General features: G+C 39.7%; 1 protein-coding gene across 1 annotated transcript in view; it reads left to right on the forward strand.

Annotated features, from left to right (window-relative positions):
• MUSK (muscle associated receptor tyrosine kinase) overlaps positions 1–18988 on the forward strand; it is a 92936-nt gene that overhangs the window by 42320 nt on the left and 31628 nt on the right. The window contains exons 6-8 of the mRNA XM_018052584.1: positions 771–800; positions 10904–11028; positions 16970–17129. Coding sequence (XP_017908073.1) covers positions 771–800; positions 10904–11028; positions 16970–17129 — 315 coding nt within the window. The remainder of the gene's footprint in view (positions 1–770; positions 801–10903; positions 11029–16969; positions 17130–18988) is intronic.

An 18988-nucleotide genomic window follows, 5' to 3' on the forward strand; every position in this document is an offset into this window, starting at 1 on the left:
TTTCACAATAGAAAGATAAAACTTCATGTGGGATCAGTCTCTGATTCGGTTATATTAAACATTTTGGAACAATTAATTTAGTGGATGTCTCTTTTCTAGGATTTTTAAAAATTGAAAAATTCTCAGTTCCATACACCCAATTTAGACACTTTTATATTTTTCTTTGTAGCTTGCTTTACTGTTCTTTTTCCCTGCAAGATAATGATGAGCTCCTCTCTGCTCTCTGGGCAGCCTCTGGGAATCAATACAGAGGAATCTCTCTTGGTTGTAGGCTCTGTTCTGCAGAAACCCCCTAATCCTCTGTTTACCACAACAGGAGTCTATTGCCATAGAAATGATAGCTGAGATCCCAGATTCAACATCACTGCCTTCACAGCAGGGCCTCATAAGAGGAGAAGCCATACTAACAGGGAGAAACACAATCAGCACTACTATTATCAGAATAGTAGGCAGTTTGTTGCCTTGAAAGAAAGGGCAGTTGTCAACGATGAAATTAAAATGCATGAATGAGCTATGTTGCTGGGTATGCTGTAGTTCATTTTCTGTGTGGTGCTGCCCGACTAAAAGCAATAGTTTGAAAGTTTATGTCATTTGATAGCTCGCTTTTAAAAGGTCAGTGGTTTCCCTTGATTGCATTTGTTTCTTATTGAAATAAGAAACAAGCAGGTCCTAATTCATCTTGCACAGTAACATTTCTGTGCTCAAAGATTTTCCTTTTCATGATGTGTTGTTTTTGTTTGTGTGTTTGTCTGTCTTGTTCCTAATAACAGAAGAGAGTGAACCTGAGCAAGATACTAAAGGTATTTTTTTTTCTTTCTGCACTGCTTCTTTTATAAACGTATGGTTCTATTCAACTGTTTATTTCTCTGACCTTACAAACAACTCTGAGTGCCATGATTTTATTAGGAAATAACAAACAATGTATGGGGAATATTAATTCAGCATTTAACAGTGTTATGAGATGGGCTGCTTTATATATAATATAGTTATTGAGGATTTACGTGTATTAAGAAAACCTTGAATGAATAGAAATAAACTCTGTATCCTAGACTCTGAAAATGCAAACAAAATGAAATGACATAAATCAGCCTGAGAATATAAATGTCACACAGACTAGAATGGAAAGTTCCTCTGACCAAAAGCCTTGGGGGTGGGGGGCCAGGAGGTGAGGGTGTTACGGTCTTTGGAGACTTGTAAAAATGTCAAGGTGCCAGCTGAGATTTTTATTGTTATTACTTCAAGAGGACAAGTATTACATAACTGCTCCAAACCAAACCAAATCAATCAAACTGTTCTAACTTTTGTGTATTTTGGATGAAATTCACAAGTTCTCATATAATACAGTTTGGCTTTAGGAACAAACCCTAGGCTGGTATTCTTTGAAACAGCCCCTTCTTATCTAAGTATTTCAAATAAGGTATCTGAGATGTTTTCCTATTTAAACATCATGCTGCTTATAACTAAATCTAGATAAAATCATTTCACCTGCATCTGTATGATTCTGAGGGATTTTTTGTTTATTTTTAGTTCCAGTTTTTGTTTGTTTTCAATTTACTCTTCTCAGTGCTGGTTTGAATCAAGTAACAAAAGATCTCTTTAAGAGAGGCTAGAAAATAAGAAAGAAAGAAAGGAATGGGAAAAAAATGCAAATCCATGCAAGCTCATTACATCCTTTGAAGTAATTGCTCAGAAATACAATTTACAAGGGCCTTAAATATTCTTCTGGTCCTATTCCCTTTCCAAGAAAAGAGAGGCAATTCATTTCAAGCCAAACTGCTTATTAATTTCAAGATTTAATTTGGGTCCCCTGCCTGTTAGGCTTTCCATTACACCACCAGTGAAATTTCAGAGTGAATAATGTTCCATCTCCTTATTACAAATTCAGATTACCCCTTAAAATGACAACCAATGACAAAATTTATTATATAGCTGAAAGTATTTTGAAAAATGGAACAAGAAAGAGGGAGCAGGGTAGAGGGAGGGAGGAAAAGAAGAGACAGAGATAAAGGAAATAAGAATACAATATGGTTATGTTATAAAGGACTTGGAATCATTGGCTGCTTAAGTCCCATTTTGAATACAGGATTCTCAACCTGAAGTTATTAAAGTAAACTTATCCCAGAGAATATAAAGCCCAAAACTCAGGACTAGACACCATGAAAGAAAACCCAAGGATAAATAGATTGCCATGTCTATTTTACATGTTGCGGATGAACAGTAATATGCTTGCCCACAGGAAAGCAAATGGGAAAGAGCTCACAGTGAATGGGAGGATGACAATAAGACTATCATTAGAAAGAAGAGTTGAATAATTTTTTCTTTAAAAATCCATATCAAAACAATTATCAACATTTTTCAGACGACCAAGTAATTCCATGCCCTTTCTACTAAACAGCTTGTTTATGTAACAAAGCACTTTTATATTGTCTTTCATGCAAAGAAAAGGTGAAATAGGGATATTCAGGGAACATTTATTTGATATGAAACCTATCACATTACTTTTAAAATGGATGATTTAAAATGAATTTTCAGTTTGTGGTTACTGCTGAAGCAATGGGAGTTTATTATTGAACTGTGTTTAACTTTATTATTACAGGTGTATTGTTATCCATGGAGCAGTTTGACACTTATTTTTAATGGCAACTGGCTTTTTGTTTTTTATATTTGATAAATGTGGTGAAATTTCTTTCCCTGTCCCATTACCTTTTCTGCTTGGAACTGGTAACAAATACTGATGGGTATAAAAATATCAGCTTTATTGCTGATAAAGCTAGGTTGAAAAAGAAAGCTTTCTCTCCTTTCATCCAAAAATTAGATTCATGTAACTTCCGATTCCTCCCCACAGCCTCCACATTTTACCTGGAGTTGTAGGATGGAGAAACCCGACCTGGGGAACTTATCTATGGGACATTAACCCCATACCCTTCTTGTTCACTGGATAGCTGGGAGAAAGATGGCCCAAAAAGGATGGAGATATTCATCACGTAGACAAGTCCTTTTTTCCAATATCACTAATCAGAGGAATCACTCATTTATTCATTCATGCAACAAATATCTATTGAGTGCTTGCCATGTACCATACAGGGTTCAGGATCGATTGCTCAGTGAATCAGTCAATCAAATATCTAACTATCAATCAGCCTGTGTTAATGAATAAAGCAAGCTCCGCTCTTCTGATGCTTACATTCCGCGAGAAGAGACAGCCAAAACAGAAATTATGCAATTGAGATGCAGACACAGAGAACAGACTTATGGACAAGGGTTGGGGAGAAGAGGGAGAGGGTGAGATAAATGGAGAGAGTAGCATGGACCCATATACATTAACATATGTAAAGAGACAGCTTGGGGGAATGTGTTATATGTCTCAGGGAACTCAAACTGGGGCTCTGTAATAACCTAGAGGGATGGGAATGGGCAGGAGGTGGGAGGGAGACTCAAGAGGGAGGGGATATATGTAAACCCATGGTTAGCTCATGTTGATATATGACAGAAATCAAAGCAATATTGTAAACCAATCATCAATCAATTAAAAAAAAGTTTTTTAAACTAAAAAAAAAAAAACTGTAAAAAACAAAACAAATTATGATGTGGTGTAAGGGTGATGGGCCAAGAAAACATTATGAGAAGAAGACAGTTGGGTCAAAACCCAAAAGCTGTTTGCCATCTTCTTTGAGAGAGGGAAACTTGGAAGAAAAGTGACAGCTATCCTTCAATACTGAAAAAAGAGGCAAGTTTCTGTTTTATATGGGCTTCCCTGATAGCTCAGTTGGTAAAGAATCCGCCTGCCATACAGAAGACCCTGGTTCAACCCCTAGGTTGGGAAGATTCGCTGGAGAAGGGACAGGCTACCTGCTCCAGTATTCTTGGGTTTCCCTCGTGGCTCAGCTGGTAAAGAATCCACGTGCAATGCGGGAGACCTGGGTTCAATCCCTGGGTTAGGAAGATCCCCTGGAGAAGAAAAAGGTTACCCACTCCAGTATTCTGGCCTGGAGAATTCCATAGTCCATGGGGTCTCAAAGAGTCGGACACGACTGAGCGACTGCCATGGGCTTCCTTGGTAGCTCAGATGGTAAAGCGTCTCACTGAAATGCGGGAGACCGGGGTTGGATCTCAGGGTTGGGAAGATCCCTTGGAGAAGGAAATGGCAACCCACTCCAGCATTCTTGCTTGGAAAATCCCATGCATGGAGGAGCCTTGTAGGCTACAGTCCATAGGGTCGCAAAGAGTTGGACATGACTGAGCGACTTCACTTTCACTCTGTTTTATCTTTTGGCAAGAAGGTGGGAGTACAGGAGAGACCAGCTTTCCTTTACTTCCTGGCCTTTTCCCCTCCTCTTATCCCACAAGGCTCAACAATGAAACCCATGGTCAACCAAGGGTTTATCTGTCTCTGGAGAAGGAGACCAACAGCTTGTCAACACAACCCTACATTCATGAAGCCACGTGCAGTGCCAGCAGTGATCTTTTCTGTACCCTCCTGTGCCTCACTGGACCAGAAGTTTCTGATATGGGGCAAGGCAGCACAATAATTAAATGAACTCCAAGGCTATGTTGACCTCTAGAATGATAATGGACTGTTTCACTTACCATCTCACATAATTCTTAGCTGTGTTGTGCAATATAGGTCATCAGAGGTTTTGCAATGAGCCTGAATGATATTCCAAATAATGTAATGCCAGCCAAAAATAAAAGCAAAAGCCATAAATTACAAAATAAATAAATAAATAAACCTTCCCTTATTACTAAATTTCCAGGAAGAACTTAAAGTCCCACATGAAAATGATTGCCTTTGAAAATTAAAGCAGAAAAAAATCTAAATTTCATACTTTTCCAGTTTCTTACGCTTCTCATCTTCAGCCAGAAGCTTCTCACTCAGGTTCAAGGGTACACTGACTAGTGTCATCTTTAGAGCTGCTGGCCACACTTTTCCAGAATTCATGGAATTGAAATAATCCTACTCTTAACCTCTCAAGGATCCTGCCTTTTTTCTTTCCAGATTCTCAGAGACAATGGGACCTATAAAATGATCATCACAGTAGTCTCACCCTCACAAAATTCTGGACACACAAGTATAGCCCTAAGCTCTACAAGAGCTATTTCAGCCAAATGATAAATGTGGACTCAATTATGCTGTGCAATCTAAGTCTTTATTATCTTTGTGAAAACATCAGAAAGGAAGAGAATCCCTGGGTGGACTCTTGTTCAGATGCCCGTCACTCTGTATTAGTTGCCAGGGGTCCACAGCCTGTGAATTAGGACCAAGTTGGGAGAAATCTCAACCAGGTGGTCAGATGGAGTACTGCTTTTGTCACTCTTAAGGCAATGTACACTGCCTCCCAGGTGGCTTGTGCTCTTGAGATATTTGGACCTTCTCGTGAGTATAGCCTCTGTCATCTAGTCTTGATTGACACTTCCTATAAACTGATCTAGCATATTTACAATTTTAATTTCCCATTTCACCTTAGAGCCTTGTTTTTCTGGAGTTCCAGCAGAAGCGCAGCCTTCACTCCCGATTTTAAGCAAGCATTTTTAGCCCTGACTACCAGGCTCTCAGAACTGGCTCCATAATTTGTGGACTGGTTGCAAACGGCAATACAGGGCCCTTCATTCAAAAATCACTTACAATTTTTAAAGACATAGGCAGAAGAAAAATAAGCCAAGCATGGGGCCCTCTAAGCATGGGGCCCTGGGAGAATATACAGGTGACTCGCTCTTGAAACTAACCCCACTGACCACCATGATGACTGCTATTTTTCTTGCTATGGAATTTTTCAGGTTGTAAATACTGCCTGCTAGTTAAAAAAAAAAAAAAAAAAAATTTCAAGCCTTAGAGTTAGTCGCTAAGTCGTGCCCGACTTTTTGCGACCCCATGGACTGCAGCCCTCTGTCCATGAGATTTTCCAGGCAAGGATACTGGAGTGGGTTGCCATTTCCTTCTCCAGGGGATCTTCCCAACCCAGGAATCGAACCTGGGTCTCCTGCACCGCAGGCAGATTCTTTACCAACTGAGCTACAAGGGAAACCCAGTAAAAAAAAAAATTCAAGCCTACATTTTGTTTTAACTTGTAATCATCTGCCACAGAGCTCTGATCTAAAACTGGTGTGGTTATTGGGCCTATATCCTGAGAAAACCACAATTCAAAAAGATACAAGTACTCCAGTGTTCACTGCAGCACTATTTACAATAGCCAGGGCATGTAAGCAAGCTAGGTGCCCATCAACAGATGAATAAAGAAGTTGTACACACACACACACACACACACACACACACACACACACACACACACACCCCAGAATATTCAGTTCAGTCAGTTCAGTCGCTCAGTCGTGTCCATCTCTTTGAGACCCCATGAATCGTAGCACGCCAGGCCTCCCTGTCCATCACCAACTCCCAGAGTTCACTCAGATTCACATCCATCAAGTCAGTGATGCCATCCAGCCATCTCATCCTCTGTCGTCCCCTTCTCCTCCTGCCCTCAATCCCTCTCTGCATCAAAGTCTTTTCCAATGAGTCAACTCTTCTCATGAGGTGGCCAAAGTACTGGAGTTTCAGCTTTAGCATCATTCCTTCCAAACAAATCCCAGGGCTAATCTCCTTCAGAATGGATTGGTTGGATATTACTCAGCCATAAAAAGAAACACATTTGAGTCAGTTGTAGTGAGGTAGATGAAACGAGACCCTGTTATACAGAGTGAAGTAAGTTAGACAGAGAAAAATAAATATCATATATTAACTCATATATATGGAATCTAGAAAAATAGTACCAATGAACCTATTTATAGAAAAGAGATGGAGACTCAGATACAGAGAATGGGCTAGTGGATACAGCAGGGGAAGGGGAGGCTAAGACAGATTGAGAAAGTAGCGCTGACGTACATACATGATCACATGTAAAACAGATGGCAAGCAGGAAGCTGCTGCACAACACAGGAAGCCCAGCCCTGTGCTCTGTGACAACTGAGAGGGGTGGTACAGCGGGGAAGGAAGACTCAAGAGGGCGGGGGCCATGTGTGTGCTCAGTCACTCAGTCTTGCCTGACTCTTTGTGACCCCATGGGTTATAGTCTGCCAAGCTCCTCTGACCTGCCTCTTGAGAAACCTATATGCAGGTCAGGAAGCAACAGTGAGAACTGGACATGAAACAACAGACTGGTTCCAAATAGGAAAAGGAGTCCGTCAAGGCTGTATATTGTCACCCTGCTTATTTAACTTATATGCAGAGTACATCATGAGAAACACTGAGCTGGAAGAAGCCCAAGCTGCAATCAAGATTGCTGGGAATCAACAACCTCAGATATGTAGATGACACCACCCTTATGGCAGAAAGTGAAGAGGAACTCAAAAGCCTCTTGATGAAAGTGAAAGAGGAGAGTGCAAAAGCTAGCTTAAAGCTCAACATTCAGAAAAGTAAGATTATGGCATCCAGTCCCATCACTTCATGGGAAATAGATGGGGAAACAGTGGAAACAGTGTCAGACTTTATTTTTGGGGGCTCCAAAATCACTGCAGATGGTGATTGCAGCCATGAAATTAAAAGACGCTTACTCCTTGGAAGGAAAGCTCTGACCAACCTAGATAGCATATTAAAGAGCAGAGACATTACTTTGCCAACAAAGGTCTGTCTAGTCAAGGCTATAGTTTTTCCAGGGGTCATGTATGGATGTGAGAGTTGGACTGTGAAGAAAGCTGAGTCCAGAAGAATTGATGCGTTTGAACTGTGGTGTTGGAGAAGACTCTTGAGAGTCCCTTGGACTGCAAGGAGATCCACCCAGTCCATTCTGAAGGAGATCAGCCCTGGGATTTCTTTGGAAGGAATGATGCTAAAGCTCAAACCCCAGTACTTTGGCCACCTCATGTGAAGAGTTGACTCATGGGAAAAGACCCTGATGCTGGGAGGGATTGGGGGCAGGAGGAGAAGGGGACAACAGAGGATGAGATGGCAGGATGGCATCATTGACTCGATGCACATGAGTTTGAGTGAACACCAGGAGCTGGTGATGGACAGGGAGGCCTGGCGTGCTGTGATTCATGGGGTTGCAGAGTCGGACACGACTGAGCGACTGAACTGAAGTGAAGTGAAGCTCCTCTGTCCATGGAATTTTCCAGGCAAGAATACTGGAATGGGTTGCCATGTCCTCCTCCAGGGAATCTTCCTGATTCAGGGATTGAACTCACTGTGGCTCCTGCATTGGCAAGTGGATTCTTTACCACTGAGCCACTTGGGAAGCCCCAGGAGGGAGGGGTATATATATATAAAAAATTTTAACTGATTCGTGTTGATGTGCGGCAGAGAGCACCACAACACTGTAAAGCAATTATCCTCCAATTAAAAGAGAAAAACTGTTGCAGTTACTTCTGAACTCTCAGGACTGAGATCTGTGTCCAGTGTTTCTCCTCAGAACCCTACCCTTCTTCAGGTTTTAGGTTTTCTAGTAACTTAACTATTTCAGTGGCAGAAGAAGTATGTGTCCCCTGACATGTTTCTCTGGAGCTGTGGGGTAGGCTCCACTGCAGCTTAAAAAAATTTTAATGTTAAAATCTTTTTAATCTTGTAAAAAAAGTAGACACAGTAATACAGTAAACTCTCACAGTACCATTATCCAACAGCAACAGTGATCAATAGTCTAGCATTTTATCTAACCAAGTACCATTTTACGGCTGCTGGTTTGCTTTAAAGCAAATCTCAGATATAAATTCAATCAGCACACATGTACTTTAAGGACTTTTAACACAGTCACATTACCATCCATCCCCAGTTAGCACACATTTCTTAATACCATTTACTACCGGGATTGCGCAATTTCTATCTAGTTGTCTCTAAAATGTCTTTTTATATCTGATCTGTTGAATAAGAATCCAAACAAGAATCCACACATTACACTCAGGGCTATGCCTCTTAAATCTTTCTCAATCTATAATAGTCCCCTCATTTTCTTTTTTTTCCTCTCCAATGTTATTTGTTTTGGGGGGAAACAGAATATCTTGCCCTGTTCAACTGTCCATATTTGGGATATGATTGAATTGTATCTTCATCATGGCTTTTTTAAGAGAACTAAATACTCTTTCTATTTACTTTATTTATTTATGGTTGTGTCACATGGCATGTGATTTGCAGGATCCTCCTCGACCAGCAGGGATGGAATCTGTGCCCCCTGTATTGGGAATACCAAGTCCTAACCACTGAACCACCAGGGAAGTCCTCTCATAATGTTGTATGACATGTTCCTCAACGCTCTATTCTTTTGTATATTGGTAATTAGACTCCTGTACTTAAAATCAGGTTCAATTTCATTTTTACATGGGGCACAAGGGAAAGATTCAGCTTCATTTTAAACAGTAAATCCACTCTTTTTTATTTTTTGATTGAAGTTGGCACCTGCGAATGGAAGGTGCCAAAGTTGGCACTTTTGCGATGAGGTTGGCGCCTTCCTTGCTTTCTCTTTCTCCTGGCTTTTTGGGTTCAATGTTTGTATTTCTAGCATGCTCTTTTAGATTTCATCTCGTAGAGTCCTCCATATCAAAAGATAGGAAAGCGAGTTAACCTGAGCAGGCAAATCTGAAATCAGAACCTGCAAAAAGCATACAATTGTCAAACAAATTATGTCCTCCTGTATCTCTTTGAATTATGCAACCCTTCTAAAGAGCTATTAAAAAATCAGACCAACTTTTAATACAGTTGAATTTGACCTTTCTTTGTCCTGTACATCTTCTGTTTAGTATTTACTGTCTCTTCTGTACCTTCCTTTAGAATCCAAAATCCACAAATTCTATAAGTTTAGAAGAACTAAGCATCAAAGTATTGTATTAATGGGAATTTCATAGTCTAATATTATGTTTTGTACTTAAGTCCTAGAAAACAAAAGGCCAGAGCAAAAAAAACTTATACTTGCAATCAACGGGTAATTAAAAAGATTACATAATGATCTAGAGAACACTGGATTTGAAGTCAGAAGACTTGAGTTCAGGTTTCTTACCCATTAGTTTTATTACTTTGGGGAAACAAATTAACTGGGATTTTATTTCTACATCTATTTAATAAGAGCAGAAATTAGCTGATTTCTGAAGTCTCTCTTAAGATTAGTGATTCTGTGATTCTAAGTATCCTTCAATTTATTGTACATTCTGAACCTCATTTCCACTCTTTAATCAAAGGTAAAATTTCTTTTCACATCTAAAGAACTTCCTCTTATCTAGTAAGTGGGCATTCAGCCTTAGAAAAGAATAAAATTACTCATTATCCTGAGCATCTTTGTCTAAAATATTCCTTTTCTCTTTGACCCTGCATGCTCATCTCACTCTCGTAAAAGTTTAACAGATTTTATCTGTCATTCTACCATGATGTAGTTGAAGATGTAAAGCATTAATTCAACTAAATATTATTACTTTGGTAGGCACTCTCCTAGGTACTGAACAAAACAGGCAAGGTTTTTGGTTGCTGATGACTCACAATCTACTGCAGGGAGACAGACAATAGATAAGAATAAATAACTTCAGATCGTGGTAAGGTCTATAAAGACAATGAAACAGGATGATGGAAAAGTGAATGGGAGAAAGGTTAGACTTTACATTGGGCAGTCAAGGAGGGCCTTTCTCTGAAAGTATCACTTAAATGGAGACTTAGACGATATAAGAAAACTACCACAAGATGCTCTAGGCTGAGGGATGGCATGGGCATCATCTAAGTTGGGAACAAGCTTGGTGTATCCTGGAGTGGTGAGAAGCATAGGGTCACAGCATAAATGGCTGAGAAGCCAGGGCACAGCATTTGGTATTATCCTTAAGATAGAAGGAATGTGGAGGATCCTTCACAGGAGATCATGATCTGATTTGCATTTCTTTAAGACTACCCCAGCTTGACCATTCCCAGTGGGAGAGTCGCTCACCGCTTCTCTTTTCCTAACAGTTTTTGCCAGAATCCTGCGGGCTCCTGAATCCCACAATGTCACGTTTGGCTCCTTTGTGACCCTCCGCTGTACAGCCACAGGCATCCCTGTCCCCACCATCACCTGGATTGAAAATGGAAATTCTGTGAGTGCCATCTGTACGGGGACTTGTCTGGGGAAGACCCACTGGTGGTGAATTTGAGGGCAGAGCACATATTTGTAGAGTTACCATGATCTCTGTCATTGGTCTCACCTGCATCTCCATTTTTCAAAATCTTCCAATATTTTCATTCTAGAAGTCACTGCCTAGAAACTGAACCTCATAGGTTTACTTCTTTCCTTATATCATAGGGAATAGTATAAAACCAAATTTATTCTTTACACTTTTGTGTAAAAGGGAAGTGGTAATAATTCCTTCCCACACAAAAATAATCAGCTGAAGGATTAGTCCACTGCTGGAGCCTAATTTGATGAAAAGCAATCCACAATTAGAATACATGTCTGTCAGTGCAACATTTTATTTTCATTTCTAATACTGGTAATAGTAGCTAATATATAGTATGTGATTGCTATGACTAGGCCCTGTTCTAAGCACTTTCCATAAAAGCATTCATTTACTCATTATACAAATATTGAGTATCTCCTGGGCATCAGGCATTATTCTAGACATTGTACATACAGGCTCACCCAGAACAAGTAAAGTTTCCTATCCTCAAGTTTCTTACACTAACATGGGAAAAAAAAACAAACAATAAAATAAGCACACAGTAGAATCTATACTCTGTGTGAATAGTGTCCAATGTCACGGAGAAAAATTAAGCAGGAAAGTGAGAAATTACAACCTCAGGAGGAAGATTCTGTTTTCAATAAAGTGGTCAGAGAAGCCTTATTAAGATGAAGATATTTAAGCAAAGAGCTGAAGGAGGAGGCTATGTACATAACAGGGGGATTACAACCAGGCAAAGTGTCTGAGATAAGGGTACACCTGGTATGTCAGAGGAACAGCAAGTAGGTCAGTGTGGGTAGTGATCCTACAGGCTTACTTAGGTCATGGATACATTTGACTGTATTTGGGTGGAATGGAATGCCTCTGTAGGTCTGTTTCTGTTGTCTGTTTTACTGCTGACTTTCTTTCATTGTGTTTCGTTTCCTTGTGTGCCTAGTTATCTTTGACTACCTGTTCATTGTTTTGAGAAAATAAAAAAATGTCAGAGGTTAATTTGAGGTCTAGATAAAGGTTCTTTTCTCCAGAGAGTTTTTGTTTGTTTCTGCTAGGGACCAAGGGCTACTACCAATCTTTGATTGGCTTAAACTTGTTAAAGTAACTTGTAATCTTGTTCTTCTTTAGCTCTCTAATTAAACTTCAGGTATCATTTACAAATCAAATCTTATTTGACAGTACATTTTGTGGCTTTTCCATGAAGCTATAGGAGCTGTCTTAAGCCTTTCAAAGTAGTATAAAGAGATGCCCTAAGAACACTTGGGAACTGACGCTACGACTTTACTAAGACACTCTTTAAAAGGCTTGCATGAGTTTAGAACTGGAAGATATATGATTATTCTCTGTTGGAGTTGAGGAGTAATTTTTAAAAGCCAGATGGTTTGAGTTAGTTTTGGTCTTACTGAGACTCCAACTTCATCTTTCAAGATGTGATTCACAAAAACACAGAAAGCAAAATAGATTCTTTGCCGGAGATTCTAAGGAATAAAATAAATGAACAGTGACCTTCTTCCAGAAAGAAAGCAAAAGGACATCTGCAGTTCTCATGGTCAGAGAGGGTTTGCTCTTACAGCCAAGTTTTGTTCTTGGTGCTACTATCCAAGTCCAACTAGAAACTGAGATGACTGCCCTGTGTTGATGCAAATCACAGGAAATGGAGGCAATTTTAGGCATTTAATGTCAGACAAGTAGCCAACCAGAGAAGTCTATTGAGAACAGGGGAGAGTCCACAGACCTGGGATCATTTTGGGTGGGCAGGATTAAGACAAATGCAGAGCCAGGAGCAATTTGGCACAGAATAAGACAGGATTTGAACTGTGCCCTTTAACTGACTATAAGGCAGTGAACTAACTTCACTAACACACTAAAGTACTAAAGTACAATAAGTACTTTAAAAGATGTGAATGTGCCTTCATCCCCATACATGAACATGCCAGTAAACTAAAACCCTGAATGCTTACAGCCAAAGAACAAGAGAAAGGCAAGGAAATTGCCCCAAAGTGGTAAAAAATTCTTTTGCTTTCTTCCTATGGAGATATCATTCATTTTTCATGAAAATTTGTAGTCTTAGATGAACTCAGAGTGAGCAGTAATATCCCTTTTGTTTTACAACGTTGGAAATAATACTTTGGTATGGCTACAGCAGAGATTACTTTTCTAAAAGAAAATATCCTCATATTTTGATAACCAGATTTACTTGAAGTTAAATCCAACTCTATTATTTTGGCATTCAAATAAAAAATTTGCACATCTCTCTTGCTTTGTCCAAAAGATATATTTATAACTCCTAAAACATGTTAAAAGTTCAATCATTTTAATTTATTAGAAGAGTTTTCAAAATGAACAGCCAAATCTGTATTGAAGATTCTGGTTTTTGAATTTCCTTAAATTCATTCACTTATATTTTATACATATTTTTAAGAGGCAGTTTTTTTGGTTTAAAGGACATGAGCCATGGAAACATCTTCTCTTACTGTGTAAACCCAAGATAATTACATATATCAAGTGGAATATATTATGTGGAATATCTCAGCAGCCAGATTGAAAGAGGTCAATATTCATGGCGATGTTGATTAGAAACAGAATGGGAAATTTTCTCAGTCAACCTGTTCCTTTTTCTATGATGCATAAACAGACATTATTACAACTCCCTAGACATGGACCACGCTAGGTCACATCCTAAAGTTCCCTGAGATAGTCCTAGCCAACTGGGATTATTTGCTGCATGACAAGGTCATAGAAGCCAGAATACCATTCAGAGGTCAAATTATGGTAAAGTTATAGGATCCATAACTGGGGACAAATTCTCTCCAAACAGCACTACTAATGATATGTAAAAAGTATTCCACCTATGTTGTCTCCTTCAGAAGGCTTTTACATACATTTTATCAGGTGTGAACTAATATGCCTCTTTAATAGAGTTCCTGTTTGATGGCCTCATCTGAGGTCATAGTCTCACCCCTACACATACAACAGAGAACTGTTTATCCAGCGCTTTCAGGTCAGTATGCCTGGGTGACTTGGGGGAAAAACATATTTATTGTAATACCAAATAAAGTCACCTCAATGAAGTCCTCCAATTTGCCTCAGCATACCTTGCTTAAAGCTCCCAGGCATAATCTGAACTCATTCTTTTGAGCTTTTAAATCTGAAAGGCCAAATAATCAAAACGCAGGGCAAAGGGGTGTTCTGAATTTTAGGTCATCAAAAATACTAAACTGTTGGTCAGATTGCTCCATGAGGAAAGAAAAACAAATTCAAATGATGACTAACAAGGCCTGCTGTGCATGAGTCACAAACTGAATCAAGCCAGGCCTCTGGAAACAGGAGGAAAAGCACTTAGGAACCACATCATCACCAGGCAGTGAGCCTTGGGACTTGATGGTCTACCCGCTGGACTATGTCAGCACCTGGATGATGTCCAGGAGGATGGGGGTCAGGTGACTTAAAACTCATTTCTCTTTCCTCCCAAGAATGTTTTCAGTGACCTTGAGGAGTGACTTTCTTAGGTGTGAACATGAAAATAGTGCAAGTTTAGTCAGCATTTAGGGGATTACTCATTTCTGAGTTGTCTCCTAGGCGTCGGCAGTACAGATCTACTTCTTAAAAGAAGCAGCAAACTTGCAAAGGAGAAAGGTAACTGTTCTACAGATTTCACATGTATAAACTGGGAAGGGATTATATTTGTAAACAAAATATCCTCAAAGCATAAAACATACTAACTGACAGAGGTTTGTGCTCTTTAGCTTTTTTCTCACTGTTGCTTTGTATTAAAACCTGTGGAGAGTCCACAATTTTATTTCGCCAACAAAGATCTACTATAGAGCCCAGGGAACTCTACTCAATATTCTGTAATAACCTTTATGGGAAAGAATCTGGAAAAAAAAATGGATCTATGAATATGTATAACAGAATCACTTTCCTGTACACCTGAAACTAACACAACGTTGTAAATCAACTATACCCCAATAATTTTTTCAAATTGTGTTTCAAATTGTTCAGTCCTTTCCATCTAACTGGGACACTCAAATCCATAGGAACTTGCACCTCTGATAAATATAATAATAATGCATTCGGTTTGAATTCCCAGCTGCATGTGTGCCTCTCAAAGATTTTTTTTTCTCTGCCTTGTCAATTTCTCATAGAGTCCAGGCTGCTTATCTGGGGAAAATGCCACAATACTTGATCTGACCTGGGAAGTTTCCCCAGTTAAGGTAAACTGATGCTCACATAAACCAGTGTTTCTAAAAGAACGGAGACTCATAGTGCAAGATAAAGAATAAAAAGACAGGAGCTAACTGGACAAACTTTTACTGCCTAATTGCGACAGAGAGTGCTTGCTTCTGGGGCGACCCAGCTACCTGGCAGCCGAAGCATGGGAAACTGGTCTTACCTCGGGGCTTCCCTCCCCCTTGCTGATCTAAATGTGAATCCTCGCTCAGGTGAAACAGTAAAATATCTTGGCTCCAAGTTTCTTACTCCTAGTTTCATCCTCTACTACTAGACAGAAAGATCTTTTTCAAGGTCACCAAGGCACTTCTACTCCTGCTCAAGGTAAACCATTAGCTGATTCCTGATTGTCAGTCCATAACACTTCTCTCAAATTAGCAATTTCCCCCTCAGATAAGCAACGATAATGGAAAAAAAAAAAAAGGAAAAAATGGTAGAGTGCTTAACAAAGCAGTGAAGAAAGAATCACCAGTTTAAGAAATGTCACCACCTTAACAATGACATTTAAGTCAGACGTTTATTTTGTTCATGATTGATTTGAGGTTTTGTTGTTACTACTCTTCTTTTCTAATGACTATTCAGTTTTAGGACTAGGCAAGGCAGGAAAACATAAAGATTAAAAGCACAGACTTTGGGGGTCAGACAAACTAGCATGTAAATTGGAACTCTGCAACCCAAAAGGATGTACTGGGAGCTGTCTTTCTCAGAGCTGGCATGCTGATGACTAAAGAGCACTTGGGTACATTAACCTGTCAAATATGCTATAATACGGCATTGGTAGCCTGGCTCTTCAAGGATATTTGATTTTCTGATATGGGACATGATGCAGAAACAGGACTGACTTCACAACCTTTTTTTTTTTTTTCTTGTTAACCATCCACTATTTATTGTGCATTTAGGGGGGAACCTGGAAAAGAATTATGAAAATGAGTCCAAAACTCTATTACCTCTCGTAATTGACTGTCTCTAACTTTAAGACATAGAGACGTATCTTGGAAGATACACACAGGGTATCTTTTTTCTAGCTTGTGTTATCTACTGTCACACCACAGATGTCCTAGAGCCTGATCACTTAAAACAAGAGCCATTTATTAATGCTCACGAGTCCGTGGCTCGACTGGGTGGTTTTGCTGATTTGGGCTAGGACTGCCTGATCTTGTGATTGGCAGGTTGACTAGGAGCTAGTGGGTTTAGAATGGCCTTACTCATATATCTGGGGGTTATTATTGGCTGCCAGGTGGATCAGTGAGGATAACTGGGCCATAAGTGCCTCATCCTCTATCAGGCCCACTCTGGCTTGTTCACAGGAGGTCACAGGTTCTAAGAGAAACAAGAAAGCAAGCCACAGTGTGCAAGAACTTTGCAAGTCTCTGTGTCTTTTGAAAAGACACAGATTGGCTTGATTGTCACAAGCCAATCAAGACTCAAAGCATGAAGAAAGAAGCAACCTCGGAAAGGAAGAGGAACAAAGTCACATTGTAAGGTCATGGGCGTTGGGAGACAAAAGTTGTTGGCAATTTTCGCAATCTACCACAGGCCTTTTGATCCTAATCCTTTTTCTTTCCAGTCTACTTTATATAGCATATTAGAAATTATTGACCTAATTCTATCTTCTTTTTCCCCCTGACTCCACCAGGTTTCTTCTGGGTCTATTCAAGAAAGTGTGAAAGACCGAGTAATTGACTCAAGACTGCAGCTGTTTATCACCAAGCCAGGACTCTACACGTGCATAGCTACTAACAAGCACGGAGAGAAATTCAGTACTGCAAAGGCTGCAGCCACCATCAGTATAGCAGGTAGGATGGCTGTTTGCAACTGCACTCTTTCAGGAGAGGACAAGGGGACAACAGAGGATGAGATGGTTTGATGGCATCTCTGACTCAATGGACATGAGTTTGAGCAAGCTCTGGGAGTTGGTGATGGATAGGGAAGCCTAGAGTGCTGCAGTCCATGGGGTCGCCAAGAGTTGGACATGACTGAGCGACTGAACTGACTGACTGAGGAGAAGAGAGTTGGTACTATTCCACAACATCCTTCACTAGGGAACATCTTTTTTTTTTTTTTTTTTAATTTCTTACTCCAGGCCCATTTGGGATATTTCTTCCTCCATAGGGACAACTCCAAAGGTTGACCAAAATAATTGATTTTGGGAAATTCATTGCTTCAAAAATCAAATTCTTAAATGCCTGCCTAAGTGATATGAAACAGCTTCCAGGAGTTCATTTCTTTCCATATCTTTCTCTTTCATGTTCTTTTCTTCCCTTTCTTTTTTTATTCTTCCCTCTCTCCCTCCTTCCCTACTTCTTTCCTTCCCTGCATTCTTCCTTCTTCCTTCCCTCCCTTTCTCTTTCCTTCCCCTCCTCTTTTTTCTCTTCCTCCTCTTTCTTTCTGGGGGTTAATCAAGCTTTCCAAGGCTCTCAAAGAGTAAGTTGGCAGATATTTAACATGCTTGTGCCAATTTCCCATTGGCTATATTTTAGGGCATTTTTACTTATAAATATATTATCTACCTTGTGGCTTTTCCCCTTCTTGTTTCATGCAAGTGATAGCAGGATCCACAGATATTTTCAAGGAAAAGGGCTGACACATGGATTTCTAGAATATTTGTGTTGAGTTATAAAGGTTTATTTTTAAAACTTACATGTCCCAAAGGCTTCTGAGAACATCTGTGGAATTCCTAGAGATGGAAATAATCCCTGTATCAGGAAATGCCAGGCATGATAATATTCATAGCATGCCTACCGTCCAAGGGTCAGCGGAGAGATGCTTGGCCTCACATGTAAGGTAAGCACTGGTAGAACCTGTATCCAGAGCCAGTTTCCCAGAGCCTGATATTTCTTATTACAGTGCCACTTCTTTGATCTTCCCTGATGAAGGAATTTCTAGTAATGCTTGTGATTTTCAGCATGAGGTGAATAAGGACACAGAGAAATACATAGGGAGCATTGGACAAGGCTGGCCCTCTGAGGCATACCCATGAAGGAAAGAGATTTCAAAACCAGATTCCTTCCACCTTCTCCTCCAAGAATATATCTGTATCTTGAGATATCACATCAATTATTCAAGAATTTCCACTGATGGGAAGTCATATTCCCAGAGAAGGGTGAGATTCTTAAAAGTAAATTCAACTCACTTTAATAAATAATAATAAACTGATTACTCTTCACATACCACTTGTTGTCTATGAAGCACTCTTATGTGCATTTATTAAATACACTAGGCTCAGTCCATTGCATTAGGTAAAGGATGCGACTTAATTCATGAATGGGATCATCAACAGTGGAGTCCAAGTCTTCCAGGGACTCTCAATCTAAAAAGGAAGACTATCAGTCACAGACATCACGGCACAGACTATTCTCTAGGCAGAAGCGCAAAGCACAACAGCAGGAAAAAAGAGAGTTTAAGGGAATCCTTCGAAAAGAGGTACCATTTGAGTTAGAGATGACAAGGTTGAAGTGAGTCCAAAAAATAGCAAGTCATGATGGAGACTGAGATGAGGTGGAGGAGAGGAAGAAAGGTTTGAAATGTGAGATCTAGCTGGATTATGAAACGCCTGAGTAGGCTGACTGGACTCTTTAATCAATGGGAAGTCATTTAATTTTTTTAGAGGAGACAAGTGAATACAGTCAGATATATTCTTTATCAAATCAACAGA

The sequence above is a fragment of the Capra hircus genome, chromosome 8 (assembly GCF_001704415.2).
Source record: "Capra hircus breed San Clemente chromosome 8, ASM170441v1, whole genome shotgun sequence".
NCBI classification, from domain to species: domain Eukaryota; kingdom Metazoa; phylum Chordata; class Mammalia; order Artiodactyla; family Bovidae; genus Capra; species Capra hircus.